This window comes from Motacilla alba, chromosome 5 (assembly GCF_015832195.1).
Source record: "Motacilla alba alba isolate MOTALB_02 chromosome 5, Motacilla_alba_V1.0_pri, whole genome shotgun sequence".
Classification (NCBI taxonomy): domain Eukaryota; kingdom Metazoa; phylum Chordata; class Aves; order Passeriformes; family Motacillidae; genus Motacilla; species Motacilla alba.
In genome coordinates this window covers 49,769,927-49,793,743 of record NC_052020.1, presented here as the reverse complement: position 1 = coordinate 49,793,743, position 23,817 = coordinate 49,769,927, and the positions used below count along the sequence as shown (strand labels likewise).

General features: G+C 39.6%; 1 protein-coding gene across 2 annotated transcripts in view; it reads left to right on the top strand.

Moving 5' to 3' along the window:
* Positions 1 to 23,817, top strand: part of SETD3 (SET domain containing 3, actin histidine methyltransferase) — a 61,681-nt gene that overhangs the window by 491 nt on the left and 37,373 nt on the right. Inside the window, exons 1-2 of one of the 2 annotated variants that reach the window (XM_038138826.1) lie at positions 6,227 to 7,332; positions 23,442 to 23,551. In XM_038138826.1, coding sequence (XP_037994754.1) covers positions 7,292 to 7,332; positions 23,442 to 23,551 — 151 coding nt within the window. In that variant the 5' untranslated portion in view covers positions 6,227 to 7,291. Of the gene's footprint in view, positions 1 to 6,226; positions 7,333 to 23,441; positions 23,552 to 23,817 lie in introns of those variants that run through there. The other variant, XM_038138824.1, reaches the window with a different exon arrangement.

Genomic DNA, 23,817 nt, shown 5'->3' with positions numbered 1-23,817 from the left:
TTCCCCGCAGGAGGCGCCGCTCTTTCCGGACACCCCCTCCCGCCGCCCCGGGGCGCGCTCCGCGGGCCTCGCCGCCCCTGCCTTCCCCCGCGTGGCCGGCGCGGGGCTGGCCCGGGCCTCCTTCCCCCGGCAGCCGCAGCCTCCGTCGCGGCTCGCTCCGGCCTTTCCCTCTCCCGCTGCCTGGCTGGAGGGGCCGGCGCGTCCCCCGGGTCCGCCGTGGGCGGGTTCGTTCCAGCCCGGCCTGCGCGGGTTTCGAGTGAGCGAGGCGGCGGCACTGGCGCTTTCCCTTGCCCCATCCCCCCTCGAGAGGCTGATAGAAACGAGAGTAAAGCAAATGGCTTAAAACTGTTTTCCTCATGATGTGATTATTTTTGGATTTTTTTAAAAAATGTGTGATACGGTTTGAAGGCTCCCTGCTCCTACTTCAGTTTCCCATGGAGCCTCCCATGCCCCAGCTCTCGGGGTCTGCCTCAGGGGCGTCTCTGCGGGTGTGTGGCTCCTCAGAGCCCTCCTCTGGCTGGAGAAGAGCTCTGGTTTCTTTCCTTTCTCACCCCGCCTGCAGCCCGCTTAAGCAGAGGAGTTAAATCTTTGGAGGAAAAAAAAGGGGGGAGTTAAAATTAGAATAAATCGTAAACTGTGTAATGACAGGGGTGTTACTCCTGAAACAGCCTCGCTGTTTCAGCCTTCCCCTATTGCTTCAACAGCTGCCTGTCCCATGAGCCCTTCCTCCTCTTCCTTACCCAGCAACACTTGTTTAGAGTTGCTTGAGCTGAGGTTCTGCTTTGCCTTCAGTTCTTGGCAAATTCTTCAATTTTGAATTTGGCATGCAGTTTTTTACCCTACATTCGGCTATCAGAATAAGCTTAGTTCTTCCTTTTGGAAGTTGTCCCTCATGGTTCAAAGCTGCTCTTGCCCCAAGCTTGGTATCTGCTCTTCTGGATGGACTTGTCCTTGGAACCTAAGCCTGCTCCCGAGATCAAACTGAAAGTAGATTGTCTCTGTCCCTTCCAAGAGCATGTAATGTAGGCACCTGTCTGTTCAAGTGACAGCTTTGTTCTCTGAAAATTGCTACAATGTTAGCTTAATGTCTCACAAGTGTTTTCTGCCTTCAGTTGTTGTAATCCCATGACTGTCAAGTGAAACATAAGTATTTTGTAGGTGAGTAAAAAACAACTGTGGCGTTCTTTATGTCCACTATCAGGTTCCTGGTACAAAATAGTAAGTCAGTGTACAAGTTGTGGGAAGGAAAGCATGATGGGCTCAAAGGCGGGGGTGGCTTCCTGATATTTTTGCTCAATTAAGTAACTTAATATGGTAGACATTCAAGCCTGCTGGCTTGTGCCTTAGTAAAGTTCTCAGTTATGTTTAGCAGGAGATTGAAGTATATATTGCAGTAGAGTTGAAAATACATTCTTGACATTGTGTGCTGAGAAATAGATTTAGGCTGTTGGGGGAAGAAATGCCACAAGCCCCAAAATCATTTGTAGTCTGTATATCACTATTTCCAGAGATGGCTTGACTTGTTGCTGAAGTCAGATGTGCCTTGAAATAGAATTCTGATTTCAGTATGGTCCAGAAATTTAAAATAGACTGCATTATGCCTCTCTGTATGGAAAAGTGTACATCTTGATGATGTTTTCATTGTAATAAATCTATTTAGACATGTCTACTGTATCTATGTAATACTTCATCATAGTGGTGCTGGTTATGTACTAATTTGATAAATTGTGTAGTTCTCAGCAAGTGAATATTTACGTGGTTGCTCTTTGAAAAAAAGAAAAAGGCACTTTAAGGGTACTGGAGATCTTAAGGGATCTGTATCTTTTCTAGTGGGCTGTCATAGTGCTCAATGCATGAGACCTCATGATGCCTGCGGCTTAACCTTTTGGAAGCCTGGGTGGTTAAGTCTGCCCTACTGATGGTTGAAGTCAGGGTGGCTTGCTTTATCCTCAATTAGGAGTTATATTATATAAAGTGAGCTTAATATTTTCTAAATTAGGAACATGCAGATAAAGACTGTGCATAAAGGTTTTTAATTAATTCTGCTCTAAAGGAATTAGGAAAAAAAAAGTTTGTGGGAGTCTTCAGGAGGAGCAAAATGCAAGCAAAGAAATAAAATTACAAAAGCGGGTTGGTAGATTGGTACAGTTTATCAGCTTCTTTTCTTCAAAGAGTAGGTATTTTTTTTTCTTTTCTGGTCAAATAGCTGTCTGAGGATCTGATTCAAGAGAGAGGCAAGGGAGGTGAGAACTTGTTTCTTGTGCATAGTTAGTAAACTATCTTCCCTAGAAAGATCAGTCAGGTGTTGATGGCAAGAAGCACTCCATCTGCTTAAGAAGGCTTTAATGTGAGGTCAAGGGGTATGGGGACAAACCTATGGTAAATAATGTAATAGTTCCAGCTTAGCAAGCTGATAAAAGTGAATTAAGAAATACATACTTTTTTGAGCTGGTCTGTTGGATATGGCCTTTTTTTTGTTTTTGCCCTTCAGCATTTTGTGCTACCTTCAAATTAATAATTTCTTACCAGAAGTTTATATTTAATGCATGAGGCAGTCTTGTGCTTAGTATCTAGCTGGGTTCAACTGGGTGGGAAGGGAGATAATGTCAAAATGACAGGACTTCCTTTTTTTTAGTAGATTAGTACTACCTCCATCATCTGTAATCAGAATACTGTCAAGATGTGTTTTCTTTGATTCTAATTATAAGAATAAATGTCTTTTGGAATTTGATTCCCGACAATTAGCTAAGTTTGTTGTAGTTGGTATTTCTTGTAAGTGTATCAGGCAAATATTTAGCTAATTTTAGTCTTCTAATTTTAGCTTCTTTTGATATAATTCTGTAGATTGGCTTCTTCCCAGTATCACAGTCACCAGTATCACCATCCTTCTTTCCTTAACCTTACACTGTAATGGGATTAGCAGTTTGTTCTCTGCAGAGTAGATGTATGCAGTGCATACAGCAGTGGTTCAGTCTTTCCTCTTTTCCAAATGCTTTCCAAAGGCTTGTGCTCATGGTTGACACACCTGTGGTGGTACAGCTTTTTATAGTTAAGGGAATTTTTGATTCTGACCATCCTTTGCCAGAGAACTTGATAGAGACACTTCAGCTTCCTAGATTTGCCTTTAGATGACTAATAATGTTTTTGACTTAGACTGTTATGTAAAAGATGAGAAAGAACCTCTCAAAACTAAAAGTACAGCTGGAGTTCTTCATTGCTCCATAAAAATGGCTCATTAGTGTTGTCTGGCCTTAGTCTTGTGTATTTGGAGCTAGGCTTGTGTTTGTAGCAGTTAAGAGGTGACTTCATGCCCAAGTGTATTTTAACATTGATTTGCGTTTTTGGTCTTGCCCTTCCTCTGTTTTAACCTTCTTTGCTCCCTTTTTCTGTTTTTAGCTGCTCTGCCCTACATTGCCTCTTGCTTGCATCTCTTCTAACAAATTACTATTCCAGTTGCTCCATCTATCCCTGCCCTTCCTTTACCACTTCCCATCCTGTTCAGGTAGTCTGTTAATTCTTTTTCTTTCTTTGAAATAAGGAAGAATTAGAGCTGTATTCTTTCATTTCAGTTTTGGGTTCTGTGACCAAGCCAGAGCAGCAGAGCTGTCACTGCAGGAGGCTTCCACCTGTATATCTAACCTGGGCTGCATCATGCAGAGGTGTGAATTGTGCTTGAGATCAGTTTTATCTCCAGTACTGGTGTTTACAGGCTGTGAAGTTGGTCAGATGTAGGTAATACATAAAGCAGAAATAAAGGAAAAGACATGTTTCTGAGAATGTAGCTGCTAATATCCTATTAGGAATCAAAATACAACATAACTTGTAACTTGAGAGATATAATTTTACTTTTCAGAAGGATTTTCTGAGCCTGATGTTAGTCTGTTATGTACTGGGGGATGACAGATTAGTTGGCTTATTTTATTCTTGGGTATATTCCCAATATCTCTGAAGCAATTGGCTAACCTGTCCTGAAAGTGCCTACAGCAGTGTTTGACCATATGGTTTTCAACTAGTGTTTTAATGTAGGCCAAAATTGTTTTTGTAATTGAAGATAGACTGTAAAGTCTGTCAGTTCTAGTCAGTTCCTTTTTTATTGTTTCTGCAAAGAGTGTGATAACCTGCACTGAAAGGAGGGGAGTCAGTTTTTGGGGCTCCTGTGTTAGCTATCTGATTCTAGCCTTTTGCATGCAGATCAGTTTGTAGATTGTCCTTTTTATATGCTTGTATGTATTTTAGAATATGATAAATAATGATGGAGAATCATTTCAATAAAACTAAGTCTCTTACATTACAAATGCTGCCTGTATTTCTCAGTTAATCTGGCTTTGTCTTTATAGCACTAGTGCCCAAAGTTCTCAAGTAATGTTTCAGCAGAGTAGGAAGAGGATGTGGTGTGTAGATTTCTACTTCCATAGGACCTGTATTGCTGGTTCAGAAGTTCCTGTGTGCTGGGTATTGCCTGGTGAGCCCATTCTCATGCCGAGCTAAGGGAGGATGAGTTACTTTGTGGGAAGGGGTTGGTGCCAACCAAGCATGAGGTGCAGGCTGTTTCCTGCCCTTGACAGGCCCTGTGGGGGCTGTCTTTGTGGCCACTGTTGGAAGTGCTTGGTTATCTTTATTTGATGACAGTTTATAGATGTAGCCACATAATAACTTCAAGAACTGAGAGAAGGAGATTTTGCATTTAAATATTTCTGACAAGGACTTCTGAAAGATCTCTTTTTACAGGTTTGCCTCTAGGTAATTCAAATGAACTGATGTATGCAATTATATAATTTGTGGAACTGTATGTCTACTTTGTCCCACTGCTCAAGTCATCAGGGAGGATGATAATCAGTGTTGGTCCCAGTACTAATCCCTGGGCAATGCTGGTGTGACCGGCCTCCAGCTGAACTTCCTGCCATTCACCACAACCTCTTGAATCCTGCAGTGCAGCCAGTTTTCAGTCCACCTCACTGTCCACTACTTTAGCTGGTAGTTCTTCAGCTTGTGTTATGGTAGATGTTGTTAAAAGCCTTATCAATGCAGAGATGAACAGCATCCACTGCTCTCCCATCGAGGTTACTTGCTTCAGCAGTTTCCCTCCACTCAGCACTGTGAGGCCACATCTGGAGTGTAGTGTCCAGTTCTGAGCCCCCCAGTGTGAGAGGTGGAGTGAAGTGGGGCCACTGAGATGATTAAGGGACTTTCTTCATATGAAGAAAGGCTGGGAGAGTTGAGACTGTTTGGCCTGGAGAAAAGAAGGCTCAGCAGGATCTTCTCACTGTGTACAAATACCTGAAGGGAGGCTGCAAAGAAGGCAGGGCCAGGTTTCTTTGGGGGTGCCCAATGTCAAGAAGTTAGAGGTGCAAACTGCAACAGAGGATGTTCTCTCTGAGCATCAGGAGATACTTTCTTACTGTGAAGGTGACTGAGCACAGTTTGGAGACTGTCTCCATTCTTTGAGATATTTAAAAGCTGTCGGGACATGGTGCTGGGCAGCTGGTTCCAGGTGGCACTGCCTGAGCAGGGGGGTTGAACAGGACAGTTTCCAATGGTCTCTTTCAGTGTGAGATTTTTTTTAAAAAAATTTGTTTAAATGTTTGTGTTCCTGATCCTATTTTACCAAAGATCCATCAAATCTCAGGACCTTCTTGTCTTTCTTGGACTTTGTCCCTTGCCAGATTGAACTCAAGTGGGCTTTAGCTTTCCTGTCCCCACCCTTGCATGCTCAAACAATACCTTGATTTTTGCTGAGTAGGCTGGCCATGCTTTCACCTCTTCTGTTTCTTTGTTTGAGTTTTGTCAGGAGTGTCTTGTCCATTGGTGCAGACCTGTCATCTTTCACTTAACATCCTGCGCATAGAGATGGAGCATTCCTGAGCTTGGAAGAAGTGATTGTAGGAAGTCTCACCTCTTATGATCTTTATAATGATGGAGTAGTAGCAGAATAGCTTTATTTCCATCTTGCAGTTTTCAATTGTGTACTCTTAGAAGAAGTGAAAGTAGTAGGGTGCTAGAGCATATTTTGTGAAACCATGAACAGATGCCTGAGTTAACAAAAACCAAGTTACCCTTGTGCGTCAAATCTCTAGTTCCAGGCAGCTATATAAGATTTGTTTTAGCATTCAAGGTTATTTGTTTTTTTTCCCTAAATACAACAGAATATAATTTATCATTTTCAAAAGTAGGAGGTGTTAGGCATATAGATGCTTTTGTTACATTTTTGATACCTGCTGTACAGACAGAATTTCAGGGTTTGTTAAAATGGTTCTGTTTTACTGCATTGGTAGGCACTATTCCTTATTCTGGTCTTACCATTTATTTTTCCAGACTTTCACTGGGATATGATGAATTGTCACCAATATGCTCTTCCATTCTTTTGATAGAATAGGAAAAAAGGTTGATATCAGTGTTCATAAAGTTGGTTTTCTTGCTTCTTCAAAACCAGTGATAAAATGTTCAGATCTTCCAGTCTTAGCTGGTTTTCCCTGCATCTGTTTACAGGTTTATTTATTCAGTTTTGTCGATTGAACCCTAGATACAAAAGCATTTCTTTAATGCATCTGCATAGTTTCTTGTTGAATATGTTACTCAGAAATAGCTATTGGCCTGTATCTAAAAGTCTGCGACCCTTTTGTCCAGGGTTTAGTTTTTCCCATAAACAAAACTGACTTTTCAAAATAGGCTCACAGCCTTCTGGGTCAGTCTCCACTGCCTTATACAGGCTGTGGCATCTGGGTGGTCTGTGAGCTTCCAGGTGGCATGGTTGGAGCTGCTGGGATTCAAGAAACTGGTGGCTGACACATTTCAGCAGTCTTGTGGAACTCCAGCTCTAACCTCTGTAAACCAGCAGCTGTTCTATAACTACTGCTGCTCACTTTGGAGGATAACTGCCTGTCTTTGGATATTCCTGGTATGCCATGATGATATATATATATATATATGTGTATTTATTGATGGTCTTGCAACTGGATAATCCTTGATGATTCTTTCTTTGGAAACTGCCATTTTCGAATGAAGTGGATCTTGGCAGGAAGCTGAGCTGTGTATGGATGAATTTCTTTGCTTAAGGAACTTTGTGTGCTGGGATAGTATTTTTAGTCTTGCAGAAAGTAATAAGGGTTGGCTGGTGAAGAAAGAAATGGCTGGTTACTTTGGATGACCACCTACAATATGTAATCTTCCCCTTTGCTAAGCAGAGTTGCATTGATAGCATATTAATATATTAACTGTACTTAAAATAGAGAAGCATCCATTCCCTCTGGGGTATGCTGCACCTGATTCTGTCAGTCAGGAGCAAGTAAAATGGATGTTGTCAGACCACTTTGAGAAGCTCCGTGTGCTGATACAGTGAGTACACTAATAGAACTGTAAAACTTAGAATTGCAGAAAATGACTGTTGGGTTTTCATGTGGTTATCAGATTCAGATTGTATCTGTTCTCTGCCCCTATTTCCAAAAGTCAGCATTCAAGCAGTTATTTGTTCCCAGCTGATGCTTGGGAACAGTGAGCTCTGTAAGGGCTCATGAAATTATGATTTTTGCATTTGTCAATGCCCTATTTGAAAATAGAATTCCTGCTTTCAAGACAATGACAGATAATATTATGATTTCCTTCTGTCACTCTAGGATGCCTGGCTTCTACAGCCTGCTTCACTGGATTACTGAGTCTTTGAATCCATGCCTAAATATAAAAAAATGGTCTGTTGTACTTAGAGTTTAGGCATTTAGAAGAAAAAATTGAATAGACTAATGAAAAAAATTATTTGCTGTATTCTGTATGTCTGAGAGTTGGTCTGTAAGTGTTTTGGGGGTATAGTGTAGAGTTTCATATAATATGAACAGCCAGAAACTTTGCAAACTCTAGTAAACAGTGATTCCAGTGTTAAAGGCATGGTGTATGCCTAGTTTGAAAGCAGGAAGTTAGTGCAAAGATGCTGGTTATTGTCATACTGGGATTTTACTGTAGCATGCCAAGACAGCAAAATTCTTTGCAACTTTGAGGAATATTTTACCTTCTGTAAAGATAAAGTTGTGTCTTTTCCAGAAACTCTCAAATGCCAGATCAGGTTAATAACAAAAAGCTGGTTTGAGCACATTTCTGCAGACTTCTGTCCTGACCCTATATGACGTGTTGGCCTAAGGCCTAGGGCATGACCGGTCTGGTTTTGGAAAGTGTTGCTGCTCCCAGAATGCATTTTTCTCTGGTGGATGGAGATTCACCAGTGTCACCTGCAGCAAGATACCAGGTGCAGCTTTGCTACAATAGCCATGGTGTTTGTATTCACTTCTGTCGTTTGTGCCTCTCAGGAAGAATTACTTGGTCTGAGTAGAAGTCATCTCCATCTATTTACAAATTTGCCTGACTTGTAGATAATGGTTCTATTTGTGGTAGCGGGAAACTCAGCTACAAGAACTGGGAATCATAACACTGACAGTCAGTCTAGTCTGGAGTCATGCTGTTTTCTCCCTTGTTTGAGAATATGTTCAGTAGGAACAAATTTTCTATTTGGGCTGATGGATATAAGTATCATCCTGCAAGTGTTGCAGGTGTGACTTGTTGTTAATGCAATGTCCCTTTGTGGTCCTTTATGGCCAAAGGAGACCCGGTGGTGTTGCTGGTGAGGGACACGGGGCTGTGGCTGTGACAGCAGGCCCTGAGGCTGCTGCTTGAACTGGGTTCTTGCTGCAGCTCGGGAAGCCATGCAGGTCTCAGATGAGATGGAAGGTGTGGGGTCTGCAGGGGCCTGGGACTGTTGAAAGTCCAAACTGCTGGAATCTGGCACAAGTGGATTATCTTTGCTGGCTGCGCAGGAATGAGATAGACCCAGGAAACTAGGAAGGAAGGTACTTAGAAATAAAACCACTGAAATCTCAGTTTGGAGGGGTCAGAGGCAAGACAAGCTGAGGCTTCCTAGAGGTTTGTAGAAAGACTACAGAAATCTTTTCGGCTCTTTATCTGAACATTTTGGAACAGTGCTTGTAGGGTCTGGTCAGCCCTATGCTGTGATTCAGTGCATGCTGGGGATCAGAGGGATGGGTTGATGAAATGACTAGGGGTGTGCACCAAATTCAGAGGAGGCAGGAAAACAGATTCTCAGCAGACATGCTAACAGTTTATTAGGATACTAGAGGCAGTTACCTTGTGAAGACATGCTGGTCAATCTTTCTGCCTTAATACAGAGTGGAGACCTTTGTTCAGAAAGTTATATGGCCTTCCTAGATATTTTACAACTGGAGTGGGCAATGTGCTTACTCTGTAATGTGTAGCTAAAATAAATGTTTAAACTATTTCTTCTTTGGCTTGCATTGCCACCTGCGAACATACCAGAAAAACAAGTGCTGCCCAGCAGCTCTCCTATCATTCTTCTAAATTGTGAGGATTAACATTCTGAGAAGATTATGGCAGTTTACAGGACCTTCCTTATAGTCTGTATACTATTTGTATATTACTTTATCAAACATCTGAAAGCTTGGGGATGCAGCTAGGTAACACTTAATACTACTGTGTCTTTCTTGTTCCTTAGAGCTCAGTAAATGTGTATGTTAAAAGCTGCTTTATTTCAAACCACTGCAGAGTTTGAGTAAACATGGAAGAGACTGTAAGGTCTCAAGTTGCCAGCTATGAATGCCAGAAGGTATGAAGGGGCTTGAAAGAATATGCTGCTTCATTTTCAGGGTCTAGAATAAAAAGATCAGAAAACTGCCAGTGTTTTTCCTGAAACTTCTGGACACCTACTGGAATAATCACCATTTTAACCACTAGTTAGGGAGCGGGCTTAAGGCAAATGGGTTTGGAAGACTTTCTGACAGTTGTTTAGCCCTCAGTTACATCACTTATCAGGCATTCATAGCAGAAACTTCTTAATTTTTTTTTTTTTCAATGTGCATAGCTCTTAAATGTTGTCAGAAGTTCCTCACCCAACTGTCAAATAGTACTCTTTTGGGATTTAGAAATGCAGAGTGCTTGGACTGCCCCGGGTGGTTTGAGGACACTAAAATTGCAGTGAATTGAAGTGTAATCATAACTGGGCTTGAGGGCTGTGATCTCTTCTGTAAGGGTGTGCCAGCAAAAGAACCAGCTCTGTAATAAATGTAAAATGGTAAAATGTTTCTTTGAAGCCATTAAGGAGCATCCCCGGAGTATTTCTTATCAATTGCATTGCAGTAAATCTGTGCACTGCTCCAATTTTTACATTGGCAACCATTGTATGACCTTGCTATAAGACAAAGCACTCAACTCTCCTCAAACTTCACGTGGAATGAATGACAGCAATGCTCATTCATTATTTCCACAAATGAGCAGTGATATATATATATATATATATATATATATATATGTGTGTGTGTGTGTGTGTGTTTAATGAACTGATGTTACCCTGAACCCAGAGCAGGAGGGCAGGCCAGGTGTACCCTCTGTGTGGGTAAAAGAGCAGCACATTCTCATGGAGGTGGAGTGCCACTCTGAAATTTTTGCCTCCATGAAACCATGATCCTATATCAGCATGATCTGTCGGGTGTCTCAGAAGTGCACAAAGCACACAGTGTAATTTAACAGCAAGCCCGTTAACTGGAATAACTATTCCTGCGTCTTGGAAAGCTTGAGAAGAGGTACAGAAATATCCAATGGATTTCTCCAAACGTATCTTTTTGTTGTTCACACTAGTTTCTGTTGTGATTCCTTGCTGCAGCCTGGAAGCCCTGAGAATTCAATAAACATTTTGGGACCATGTTTGTTTCTTGTGGTCTGATTGTGATCCTAAACTCTCCTGGTCAGGATGAAGTGCCACCAATACCACCTCTGACTATGTCTTTAAGGAATTAATCTGCTCCAGAAGCTTAATGGAACAGCTGTGCTTCATACTCTTAGCTGGAAAAAAATACAGCAGTTACTTTAAAACTGCTTAGAATCCCTTCTTTAAGGACAGGGTATTCCAGGAAGCAACATGAAACTGTAGCTGAATTCAGATATTTATAATTTCAAGCACAGTTTAATTGTGCATGCTGGGTAGTGTCAATTCAGTGTCCAAATATAGATACTTAAGTAGTTTTTTGTTTCCAGGAGCGGCATTGAAACATTCAGCCAATTTAAGTCGGTACAAGATATGAATGTATAATAAAATGGTTTTGAGGGCAAGAATTGTGTGTGTTGCCACATAGCCTGTAACAAGTGAAGCTTGTTTTCTGCTCTGGATATCATCTTTCCTTCCTCCCTTTCATTAGGGTGATTTGCAAGAGGGTTTTTTGTAATTTTGTGAACATATTGGAAGGATTCTATGGGTAGTAACTTCTTTCCAGTAAAATACAGGTGATGTATCTAATGTGTGGTTGCATCTGCATCACCTGGCTTCTTGGAGGAGTAACTTCAACATGAGAACTTGTTACATGGGTAGGGTGCCAGGGCTGTGGCCATCCCTTTATAGCATGTGCTGCCTATGCCGAGACTGGAGACGTGGTTTGTCAGTATGATGGCCCTATGTAATTATCTCATGGGAAGGGAGCAGTGTAGGAGGCAATAGTAAATCATACTGGAGTTGCAGTAGGTGTAGAAAGCAGAGGGTAGGCAAAGGTGTTAAAGCAAAAACTAAGCTGTACTGAGAGGAGAATTTTTCAGTGCGTAGCAATAATTGTGGGCCCAATTGCTACTAGGTTGCTTGAGGGCATTCCACTTATGTGGAATTATTGTTGCAATTAAACAGTAGTCCTTGGCATTAAGTGTCTTCAGCTTTAAATCTCTTCCTTCGAGACAATCCAGTTAATTGGAATATATGTTATTGCCTAGTTATGTGTTATTTATGCTATTGACTATAATGCAGTTAAAAAAGGACTTTAAAAAATTTACACAGTGATGCCCAATAATTTTTTTTTGCTACTCAGCTAGGCTCCTTTCCTTCTGCTCTAGCAGTTAAATGAAGCAGGTCACAGTAAATATGTAGTGATATGTATCAATATGCATTCATCTTTTCTGTGCATTCTAGAGAATTTGGAAAAAAAGTGGATGGTGTCCACACACACTTTTTTTTTTTTTTTCAGTAACACAAATGGAGGAGTGGGTTAAATTTTTATAAGTAGTTCCTTTTCCCAATTATATAGGTGCTGCCTCTTTTTTGGTGGTTGAAATTACTATGATTCTTAGTAACCAAGACAGAGCTATGTGACATGTACATTTTGGTTTAAAAAACAATTGCCATGGAAATATATACTTAGATAGCATAATTCTAAAGTCCTAATTGCATGCAAGGCCTTGCCAAAATTTTGAAGCACATCAGCTGTCTTGAACTGGGATAGAACTTCTGCTCTTAGCTGTTCACTCTAGAGCAATGTATTGAGTGTTACAGTGTTTTGTTGCACCTCTATTAACATAGTATTGCTTAGTTTTAACTCGTGTCTTCAATGTAACTAATTTTTTCTACTTTTGCAAAGTAATCTGACTAAGCAGCATACCGGAAATGGTGATGGCAGGTCCTAGTTTTTGATTTCATTGGTCATCATTAATATTGAGATTTTCATGAAGACACTTGGTAAATGTGCCAGCATGGCCAAGGAGTTGCTGTCTGAAATAACATACTGAAATGATTTTGAGCCTTGCTGGCACACTGCAATGGCAAGTAGAACAGGTTGTGCTAAGCCATCACAGGACCTATTTTTGAAAGTCCTGGAATATTTAGATCTTTACAAAGCCATTTAAGTACAGCAAAGGTAGCACATAATTACTAGTTCGTGCATTAGCATATGAACACTTTTACTTAAGCGTTGTGTAGTATGTATGTGCACAGAATAACAGGTAAAATCAAAGTAACTTTCTATTACATACTGGCTAATAAATATTTTGGTCCATATTAACATTTCTGTGTTTATGGTTTTGCCATTTGGGAAGTTTTCTTATGCGAGTACCGGGAGGCTAGATCTAGACAACAACTAATCTTACTTGTTTTATAGACTAAACTTTTTCAAAGTTTCTTTGGTATGTTGAGGGTGTTTCTTCTGGGATTACACTGCCATAGCAAAAAACTCTTCCAGGACAAAACATGCAAGTAGTATTCTCACAAGCAATCAAAATTTTGCATCTGGGTTTATTGAAGCATATGTCAATCATGTGACTGTCTTATGCCTTAGTAAACAGCCCATATGAAGAGTTAAGTAAAAAGATGGTCTAGCTGAAAAACAGATGCTTTGCAAGAACTGGATTTTTCTGAATAAGTACAGAAGCAAAAATGTTATCTAACAATATTATTTTTTGTTTACTTAGTTGATGTTAACTGTTTTTAAAGCAATGGCATACATTTACTGTAATTGTACTCAAACCCATCCTGTAGGAGGAGAAAGCATTCATTTGGAAGCATTAAGAACATGGGCATACATTTCTAGTAATCTTTTGCCAGTAAGTTCTTTTCATTAGTGAAGGCTAGAGAGACATTTTCTGTATCAGTCTTTATTTTGTCCCCATTGGGGTAAAAATTTATTCTTAATCAGTTAAATTTATTTAGATGATTGTATTTTTCATATGGTACTGTGTCTTCTTTAGAGAACAGCAAAGCTTACAACCACTCCTGTGGTAGGTTCCTCAAAGAAAAAAAGTGCTTGTGAGAAGCAACTATCCCAGAGGAGGCAGACAGAGGTAGATGGTACCTGTCTCCTGCAGGGAATAAAATCTATCTGCTAAGTGAGAAAGATGAGAAAAGGTATGGGAAGGAAATAATTCAATCAAAAGACATGAGGCTTTCAAAGACTTTTTCTCAGGAAGACTGTTCTTTTTAAGAAGTGATGGTGACAACCTATTTAATTTGCTTTACCTGAGCGACAAAATGTTCAAAGTCTATTGCAAATAGATCATGTGGTTAAATCAGGTCTTTGAAAAGAAAATAAATGTGAGCTTGTGTATGAAGTAGGGGAAGCTGGCCTGGATAATTTCACAGGCCTCCTGAAGAAGAGAAGCTTACTACATTGCAGCTTGGGCTGCAAGAAGCAGCGTGAACATATCCGAGAAAATCCCTCTGTCCTGCTTTTCCTGGAGGTCTCTTAGTAGCCTGCTCTTGGTTGCTGTCACTGTTACTTTTCCTCTGGTAAAAGAGGTGAGGGGAGAGGAAAAATAAAGAAGACTGTGGTAAGGATGAAAACTTTAGACTTTACAAAGAAACAGAGCAGGGCAACTTCTCACTATTCCTCCAGGAGATGGTGGATGCTGTTCAGTGCAGTCCTTTGTACATGGGAAGATATGAGGGAAGGCAGTAAGTGTTTTTTAATCAAGAAGATGGTGGAGGAAAACCTGTGGCTTTGGGTGGTCTTGAGTTCAGGAAGCAGACGCTAGAAAGGGAGGGGGCAATGGTAAGCAAAACCTTGTAAGATGGAATTAAGAAAAACAAAACTGCAGCACGTAACCAATATAAGTGTGTTCCAGAATCTCGCTCTTCCTGCAGAACGTGAGTATCTGGAGCTGTGGGTTGCTGCTGGAGATGGCTTTCTTGACTTGACGTTCAAATGAAAAGCCTAAGCAGCTGGCCTATATTTTATAGAATGGAGTGTTCAGATTAACTAGCAAGAAGGAGCTGCATTTGAGGGGTGCAGGTTGTTTTGGGAGAGAAGAAGATCCTAGGGCACCCTCTGTTAGTTGTGTTGTGAATTGGACTGATTATAAGTACAGCATCTTGCCATGTATCAAAGGAGCACATGTATCAAAGCTTCAAGGAAGTTGTGTAGGTTATAGCTAAGGGAAACATAAATGCACATTGTATTTTAAGTAGAATGCAGTCATAAGTGGACAACATATGGAGTTTTCTATTATTAATCTTATTAGTGCTTTCTTTAGGTTGTTTTTATCAGCGTTGTCATCAGTGTTACAGAAATACTTCAGATCCTGTTTAAAAAAAAAGGCTGCCTTGTTATTATTCCTCTATACAGTCACAGAAGGTCCAACTTCCAAGAGCTTGCAGCTTAAACAGAAGAACCGAGACATGCTGGAGAAAGAAAATACACAGATCGTGAATTGCAATGACATTTGTATTTAGAACAGCTTTTGGGATAAGTTTGTAGAGGAAGTGAAAAAGATGGTCATAGGAGAGGAGAATTAATAGCAAGAAGAGAAGGGATGAAGTACATCAAAGATGAAAGAGCTGGGGGGAATCAGTAACTAATTAGTCATTTATTTAGTGGGAACATTTAGATTAATACCTTAGGAGTGATGAGAATGTTAATGTGGTTTCCAAGTGACATGATGTAGGTGGTTTTCAGAAGAAAACATAGCATTCATTGTAAATGTATAAGATGAATTTTTCTTAAAGATCACAGATCTCTTCCTCCGCCCACACTGTTCTTACACTTCTTGATTTCATCTATTTGCTATGAAGTGTATTTATCTTTTTAGCCCCAGTCATAAGATTCAAGTTTAGGAGAAAAACCAAACTTGATCAGTGGAAGTAAAAGATCACATTCTGTGTAGAACTGGTCATACCTAGTGTAAAATTGTATTCTCCTACATACAGATTGGAGAGCTCCTGTCAGTTGCCTATAAACATTAAGCTTGTCCTTTAAGACCCTGGCTTCTTAACATATGTTGATGTAAGAGATGATACACTTCCCTCTCTGAAGCTGAGGGGAAAAGGACTTAGGCTAGGCAGTCAAGCTAGAAAAAGAAATTGCAAGCCTCATTTGTGTGCATCCCACTCATCTGTCCTCCCTTTTGATGCAGCCAAGGAATGTATCCTGCAGCCAAGGAATGTATCCCATAGCCACCTACAATACTCACCTCTCCTTGCTCTTTGCATGACTTGAGAATTCCCTTGTTTTCTCCTTGTCTGCCCTTGTTTACCCATATGTATCTTTCTAATACAGATTCTAGATCTGCACCTCTCTGCCATCTGTGCCTGTGTATGCCAAGTAGATGCATGGAGTAGTAACTATTATGTAATAATGAGAACATAATGTAATTAGTATCTACAAGGATTGGAATTAAAGAAGATGCAAAGTTAAGTTACTGCATTGAAATGTACTGAGTCCTTGAAGCAAAGTTGAACTTGGAGAGATAACTCTTGCTGTGGGAATTCCTAACTTGGTTGATATTGTAAAAGTCTGGCAAATTTTTGGGTAGCTGGTTTACTGCTCTTTAAAGTAAAAAGTAATAGCTGAAGCTATTCTGAGTCCTGGAAGAGACGAGGAGGGTGACAGAGCATGGCAGGAATTCTGAGGCCCCTGGAAAAGAAAGCGACATACACATGCAGAAGAAATCAGACTTCACATGGTCTGCATCATGTAGGATAAATTTTTTAAGTCCAGCACAGTTAAAAATTAACATAGTGTTTACTTATTGCAATGATCATATTCACGGTTTTGTAACAAAGGTTGCAAACTTGTATTTTTACCCAGTTAGAGAGAGGGAGAGGTAAGTGTCTTTACAGTGCTCAATGACAGATCTTTAATTTTTTTTTCCTATCAAACCTGACTGCAGCTCTATTGTAGCACTACAGTGAACTGGGGGGTTTGTTAATGATTAAATTGAAGGTTTTTTTCTGGCCTGTTATTTGGAAAGATCTGTGTTTTATCATGCAAGCTTGGCATTGCTTCCATAACAAAATGTGGTCCTGGTGATGAAGTCAAACTCTCTAATACCAGAAGTATTAGGTTTCTTAAACAAAATGCTAAAGCAGTCATGGTTATTTTTTAAAATAAAACAGCAAAAATGCATTCACTTGGTGGCAGTTCTTTAGTTTGTCTGAGGTTTTGCGTGGACATCTCGTGGTTACCTTCTAAAGCTGTTAGGTAAACATGCTCACTTTTTAAAGTGGTAAGTCAAAAGGAAGCATATTTTACAGCTCGTTAAAATATTATTTTTGTGTGTGATGTGGAAACCAGTTCAAAGTCTGACCCAATACTGCTCTTTGATAGCAGTATTAGAGGGGAAGATGGATCATTTACACCCTTCACTGCCAGTTTTGGCATGATTCTCTTTGTCAAGCCAGCTGATACACTATATTTGGAAATGTGGCTGTGTTCTGTATTACTAAGCTTATTCATCATTGCTGTCAGTGTGCTGGCTCTTTGGAGAATGCTTTCAGGAATTTTCAGCGACGTTCATTTGAAAGAAAACATGGCATAGTACTTAAAAGCTATTCACCAGAATACATCCAGAAAGCCAAACTCAAAAAGAAAAAAAAGAGCCCAAATTGCTTTTCCGCTGAAATGCTGAAATACATGCTGCTTCTTCAGAAATCCATAAAGTTTGTGGTTCATCTGAAGAATTTTTTGTTTTGCTTCTTTGCTTCTCCCCATGTAGTGCTGCTCTCTCTCTCTCTCTCTCTCTCTCTCTCTCTCTCTCTCTCCATATATATATATGTCTTTTATATGTATTTATTGCTTTTTCTGTTGTCATGCAGGTACTGACAAACACCCCTTCTTCTCATTGCTGTGTCAAAAAGAGGGTTCATACTTTCTTTCTAAACAATAGTTTTAGTCACTTGCAGAAAATAAAACTAAAATTTTTTGCCTGAAATTTTATTTAAAATGAAAAATGTGCTGGTTTTTTTCCCCCTGAAGCTACAAATATGTTGTGGAATTTTAGGATTTTTTTAAATTGAAATTTAACTCTATAATCTGTTTCATGAACTAAATTACAAAGGTAGTTTCACAAGGGAAGCACACTTACTTTCTCCATACTGGGTCTCCCACTATCATTATAACCCATCATTTGCTGGTTAAATACCGCAGAGCGCTCCTTAACTAAACTTTTTTCCCAAACATGAAATTGGTTGAAGTGTTCTGTTAGATTTCAGAAGTTTTGAAAAAACATTAATAATCTATTTTTAAGTTATTTATTTTATAAGATATAATGTGTGACTTTTTAATGGTACATAGACTTCACAGTGCTGGTATTTGGAATTCATTTTCTAGACAGCTATGTATAGCAGCAAATCCTTTCAAATTATGGCTCTTGCTAAACAATACAGCTGTCAAATGCATTAGGTTTAAATAGTTATATCTGTTTCATGTAACTGAACAGTGAATGAAGATGAGTATGTAGGAAGTAGAAAGCCGTTTTTCTGGTTGGGGATTGGATCCAAAAGTACAGTTTTGATCAAGGTAGATGATTCCTTAAAAGGAAATACTTCCTTAACCAGATATCCCAAGATACCAGTCTGATGGTTTCTCTTTTTTTGTGTGTGTGTAAGAGACACTTGCTGATTTAATCGTGCATGCAGAATATTTTCTCTGTAGAAATTCTGATGTCTAAGAAGCGATAGTTAGACAGGATGCATGTGTCAAAGGAGAGAACAGAGATACTTACAGAGCTTATTTCATATTCATATACTGGTAGTAGTATACTGAAAAAATGCATTTCTGATTATGGTGCCATCAATCTTCTGAGTTGTGTTCAATGAGCTTGTTTTTGTCTGTGGTATGTTTGCCGTGTGTTATTTGAGCATCAGTAGTAGCTGAGACATATCTTGTATTAGCCTTGAATTTCTTGCTTATGTAGACCAGATACCAGCTAGATTTCTGGTTTTGGCCTCTGAAACAATATTCATCTAGGGTGGCAATATAAATACAAAGCATTGTTCAAATTTTCCTTTTCCTCGTTGGGAAGCTGAAATTCACATCCTCTGAAATCAGCTTTATCTTTAGACATAATTCTTGCCAATACTTTCATTGGAATAATGGATTTGTGCTAACACTAACGTGTTTCATACAAGGAAAAATTCAAAAATAAATGCTGACTGTATACCATATTTGAACAGTTTTATGTATTGCTGTATTGTTTTTCTGAATCCACAATGGCACTTTTCATGTCTCCATTTATAATATGTGCAGCGTTTCCTTTGTTTTTTTTCTTCTCATAAATTTACTGATGGATGTTTATATTTCAAGCAGATTATTCCTCTCAATACAACTTTAAAAAAATAATGGAAAGAAAAAAAGCATGCAATATATTAGTAGTTGTGTATACAGAACATTTGCTAAGATAACTTGCTTTGTTCTTGGAAATAAGAAAACAAAATCCTTCAAAATAATTTCATTTTTTCAACCTGCATATCTTAATACTTATGACTATCTTGATATCAACTATAGGTCATAATTTATAACTTTTATAATGAAATACATGGTGTGTGATTGCTTTAATTTTTCTGATGATTCCAAAGATGCAGGGACTTGTATGTGGAGGGAATGCAGAAAACATTTGTATGAATCAACACAGAACTGTTCTTGCTCTTAAGATTTTGGACTCCAATCCAGCTGTTGGATCCATTACAGACCTATCTGACTTGATTTTTCTTAAGAGCAAGAAGAGTCTAAAATAAATGTAACAGGATGGCATAAAAGAGAGGGGAGCATGCAAGTGAAGAAGTGATGTGCAAGTAAAGTTTTTGTAGATTATGTACCATGGGAAAACTGCTCGGGGGTAAAGAACAAAACAAATCAGAAGGGAAGACTGTATAATGGGAAGACCATGAAAATAAACTCTTAAGTTAATTTTTTGTTGGTATTGTTATTCTTTATCTTTGTCTCACACTGTGTTATGGCAGGTTGACCTTTTATATGGATCCTGTTTCCAGTGAGTATTGTTATAAATTCAACATGGATTGCATGATAAGCATTACTGCCCCCTTCATCTGTGCTGAAAAATATTAAGAAATCTCATATCAAATGTAACTGTGTGGTAGAACAGCACCTTTCAAGGGGATGTCCAGTGTTCAGTCAGAAACATCAAGAGATGGGATCAGACAGTGGTTCTCACATTGAATCTGTGGGATCTCTCCTTACCAGCTGCACATGTGGACTTTTCATGGTAGAAACTGTATTGGGAGAGTAAGTTAAGCAACTCAAAGGGGACTGATAAAATTAAGCAGCACAGGTGGGTTGTTTGAGCCTCTGACATCTGTCAGAGTGCTAAAATCAGGGGGTGTGGCTATGCCCCAGGACTTCACAGTTTGTGTGTACTCAGAGCTACTCTTCTTGTACTATGTTTAATGTCAGAAAATGACATACTCAGTTTCTTTGCCTTCCCTTTGGAAAACACCTTATAGTTTTGCCTTACTTTTCTTCCCTTTTATGAGGTGTTGCTTTTCAGTCGGTTTTGAGCTCCTTTAATTTTGAGTTAATAAGTTAACAATCTTAACTTAGCTTGCTTCCTGATCATTCAAAGTTACTATTTAAAATAAACCTTGGGTTTGGTAGTTTCTTGTTCTCTCTAATCTTAATGTAAATGGAAAGCAGCCAGATTATATACCTTTCCTACTAGAATTTTCAGCTGCTGGTCAATACATTGCGGTATTAATACCAGTTGCTGAAGAGCAAAGCTTTCTGGTAGCAAATGAGAGGAAACATGTAATTTTAGGTTAGCTAACTACACTGACCAAGGATAAAATTATTCCTTTTATATATACAGAATGTTCAGAGCACCTGGAGACCAAAGTGCTTCTTCTGTACAGTGATTTTTGCATTTTATGGATTTTACTGTGCAGTGTGTTGTAACTTGAAGCTGCTATGGCTGTGGTGATCTTGATGATTTAGGCAGATGTTTGTAATATTTGAGATGTCTGAAGTTGTGGACATGAGTGTCTCTCTCCCATCTCACTGCAAAGTAACTGGACAGAGAATCTTCTATGCTACAGGAAGGTATTTACTGTATAGACTACTTATAGATGTAAAGACTTCAGTTGCAGTAACATGTGAAATTGTAGGGAAAAAAATTAGACCTGGAGATTGAGAGGCTCCATTTTCTGCTTTAGCTTCAAAGTTAGATCAGGTTGCTTAGGGCCTTGCCCAGTCAAATTTTTAAATTCTCCAAGGTTGCTTGGGGATGCTCCAAGCATGATCATGGTTAAATCTCCATCCTGTTCAGTGCTCAGCCATCCTCAGGGTGAGGAGTTTCCTTATGTCTATATGGAATTTCCTTTGAGACATTGTGTGTCTGTTGCCTGTTGAGTTTTTGGTGTGTTTTCCAAGAAGAATCTGCCTTCACCTGTTGTGTAATTCCTTGTCACATAGATGAAGGCCGTAGTGGACTCCCTTTCATCTCCTGACTGAAGAAAAGATGTCTTTCATTTTATGTGTTATCCCTTTTCGTGGCCTTCCTCTGGATGTGCTTCAGTTTGCCAGTACCTCCTGCTCTGTGTGGCCCAAAGCTTCAGCCCTGGACATGTGGCCTCACCACTGCAAGCAGAGGGGAATAATTGCTTCTCTTGACCTGCTGTTTATGTTCTTGCTTATGCAGCTCAAACTGCAGTTAGTTTTCACTGGTTTATGGGTGCTGGCTTTTGTTGAACTTGCTGTCTCCTAGAGTCTCCAAATCCTTTTCTGCAGAGCTGCTGCTGGTCCAGTCTGCAGCTATGATGCTGTATATGATTTTTTCCTTCCCAAATGCAAGATACTTTATCTTTGTATAACTTAACAAAGTCACTCCTGGCTTCTTCCTCCAGTTAGTTGAGATCCTTCTGAATGCTGGTCTTCCCCTTCAACATGTTAGCTGCTTTTCCCATTTTATCATCTGTAAATGTGTGAGGATCCTTTTTGTCCTAGCATCCAAATCTGGTGATTATTGGCTGGTATTGTCTACTGTGAAATACTGCACCTAATCTGTTGGCATAAAGGATTATGGACCAAAACTCTTTGAAGTTCATGATTCAAGGAATTGTTTGCATGCCTATTCAGTCAGTGTCTCCTCGGCTTGACAGTTGGGGTGCTATGGAAGATAGCATTAAAAACCTTGCATAAGTCAAAGCACTGGCAACCACCAACTCTCCCTGGTCCATGAAGCCACTTACTCTTCTGCTTAAGGCAGTGCGGGGTTTGCCTTTAGAAGTCTGTTTTCTGATCCCAGTCACATTTATGTCCATCATGCCCGGAAATAACTTCCTTTTAGAACTCATTCTACATTTTGTACAGCAAATGAGGTGAGAGTCACTGTTTTATAGTTCTGTGGATCCTTTATTCTCTGCCTCCACCTTGCCTTTCATTTGGATTTCATTTGTTTGATTTTAAGTTACCAGTTTCCTGTCATGAGCAATTACCATGACTTTTCAAAGATGGTAGCCTGCAGCCTTCCAGAGACATCAACTAGCTTTTTCAGTACTTCGGATGTTTCCCATCTGATCCTATGTACTTGCATAGGTCCAGCTTACCTACATACCTTTTTGATTTGGTAGCTCCTGTCCCTCAAACTTTGCTAAATGCAGAAACATGGTAAATCTGATAGCAGCCCTTGCTGGTAAGGACCATGCCCAAAGTGTTGGGTGTCTCAACTTTTTCTGTACCTTTTAGCAGCTGAATTCCCAGAGTGTCTTCTGTTCATAGTAAAAGCTTTTCTTCTTGCCTTTCACATTCATCCTCAATATTGGCTCCAAACAAGCTTTGGCCTCCCTCTTGCTATCGGCAGTGCATCTATATTCTCCTCCAGTTGCCTGTCCCCAGTTCCACTTTGCCTATGTTTCTGTTCCATTTGAGCTCTGTGAGGATCCCTGTGTACAGTCAGCTCCCCTCCTGCTGTTTGGTACTTAGAGAAGAGAGTCCAGGAAGATGACTGGCTGTCGTGGATTCATTGGTAGCCTCCCAAGTCATTCTGCGTACTATTCCCTGAGCAAGTCCCAGCTCTGTCTACTGCAGTGAGTCCAGAGCCTTTAGTCTGCTTTTTTCCTTCCTTTTTTTTCTCAAGACTTACACTACGATTTCACAATTACTGCATCCGAGGCAGTTGGCTGTCTCATGCGTAAGCAGTTCTTCCTTATTCATGAGTACCAGGTCCTGCACAGCCCCTCCTCTAGAAGCCTGCTCAGTGCCAGCATCAGAAATTGCTCCCAGTGCATGTGAGAAATTCCCTGGATATTTCACACTTTACTATACTGCTGTTCCAGGAGGTGTTGTGTGATTTAAGTCCTGCATGAGAACAAGGGGCACTGAATATTGGAATATCAGCCTAAGATGATGTTCCATTTAACTTGGGAACTGAAAAGAAGTTTTCTTTAACTAGTTGCCTTAAATCAGAAGAAGCTGCAGCAAAGATATGCAGATGGTATTTTGATTTTATTTTGAAATGGAATACTTAATTTTCAATTCATTTTGAATTACTATGTAACATACAGTCAAAATACTAATTCAGCTGCTATTGGCCACGCAGCTGATGGTTAATAATAATATCCTGGTTTTCTATAGCTTGAATACTTTGGAATCCATAATATTTGTTCACAACTAATGAATTTGCATGTGATTAGAATAATTTTTTTGTCTCTAAGATTTCTGGTTTCTAATTACCCTGAAGTAATTAATGTGCAACTACATGTAATATTGCTTCAGATCGCACTGTACAGCTCTTACGTTCAGGCCATGCAAATAATACTTGCACATATATATGTGCGAGAAATAATTTCTCATTCTTTTCTTTTTCATGTGATGAGTGAAAGAAGATCTTGTTCATTCATACGTATCACATTTTGTTTCATTGTCATTGGTGACAGTGTGACTCTTAATCTGTTTCAGTTGGAAGATGGGGAAGAAAAGCCGAGTAAAAACTCAGAAGTCAGGTACAGGAGCCACAGCGACGGTATCTCCAAAGGAAATGTTGAATCTAATTAGTGAGTTATTGCAAAGTAAGTTTTGTTTTTATGCCTCTCTGGGAAAAGGGGTGCTGTGCAAACCACTCAAAAATATTTTCTTGCTGAAGCCAGTGAGTTGTATTTTTTCTGTAAGTGGCCAAGCTTGCTATTTCAGAGTGCTTAAAGTAGATACTCTGAGATACATAGTAAACTACCTCTGTTAATATATGCCATCATTGGCGTATTTAAATGGGTATTTATTGGACAGACCATATTTGTGGCAGCATTTGGCTTTTCATCTGAATGCAAGCATAAATAAT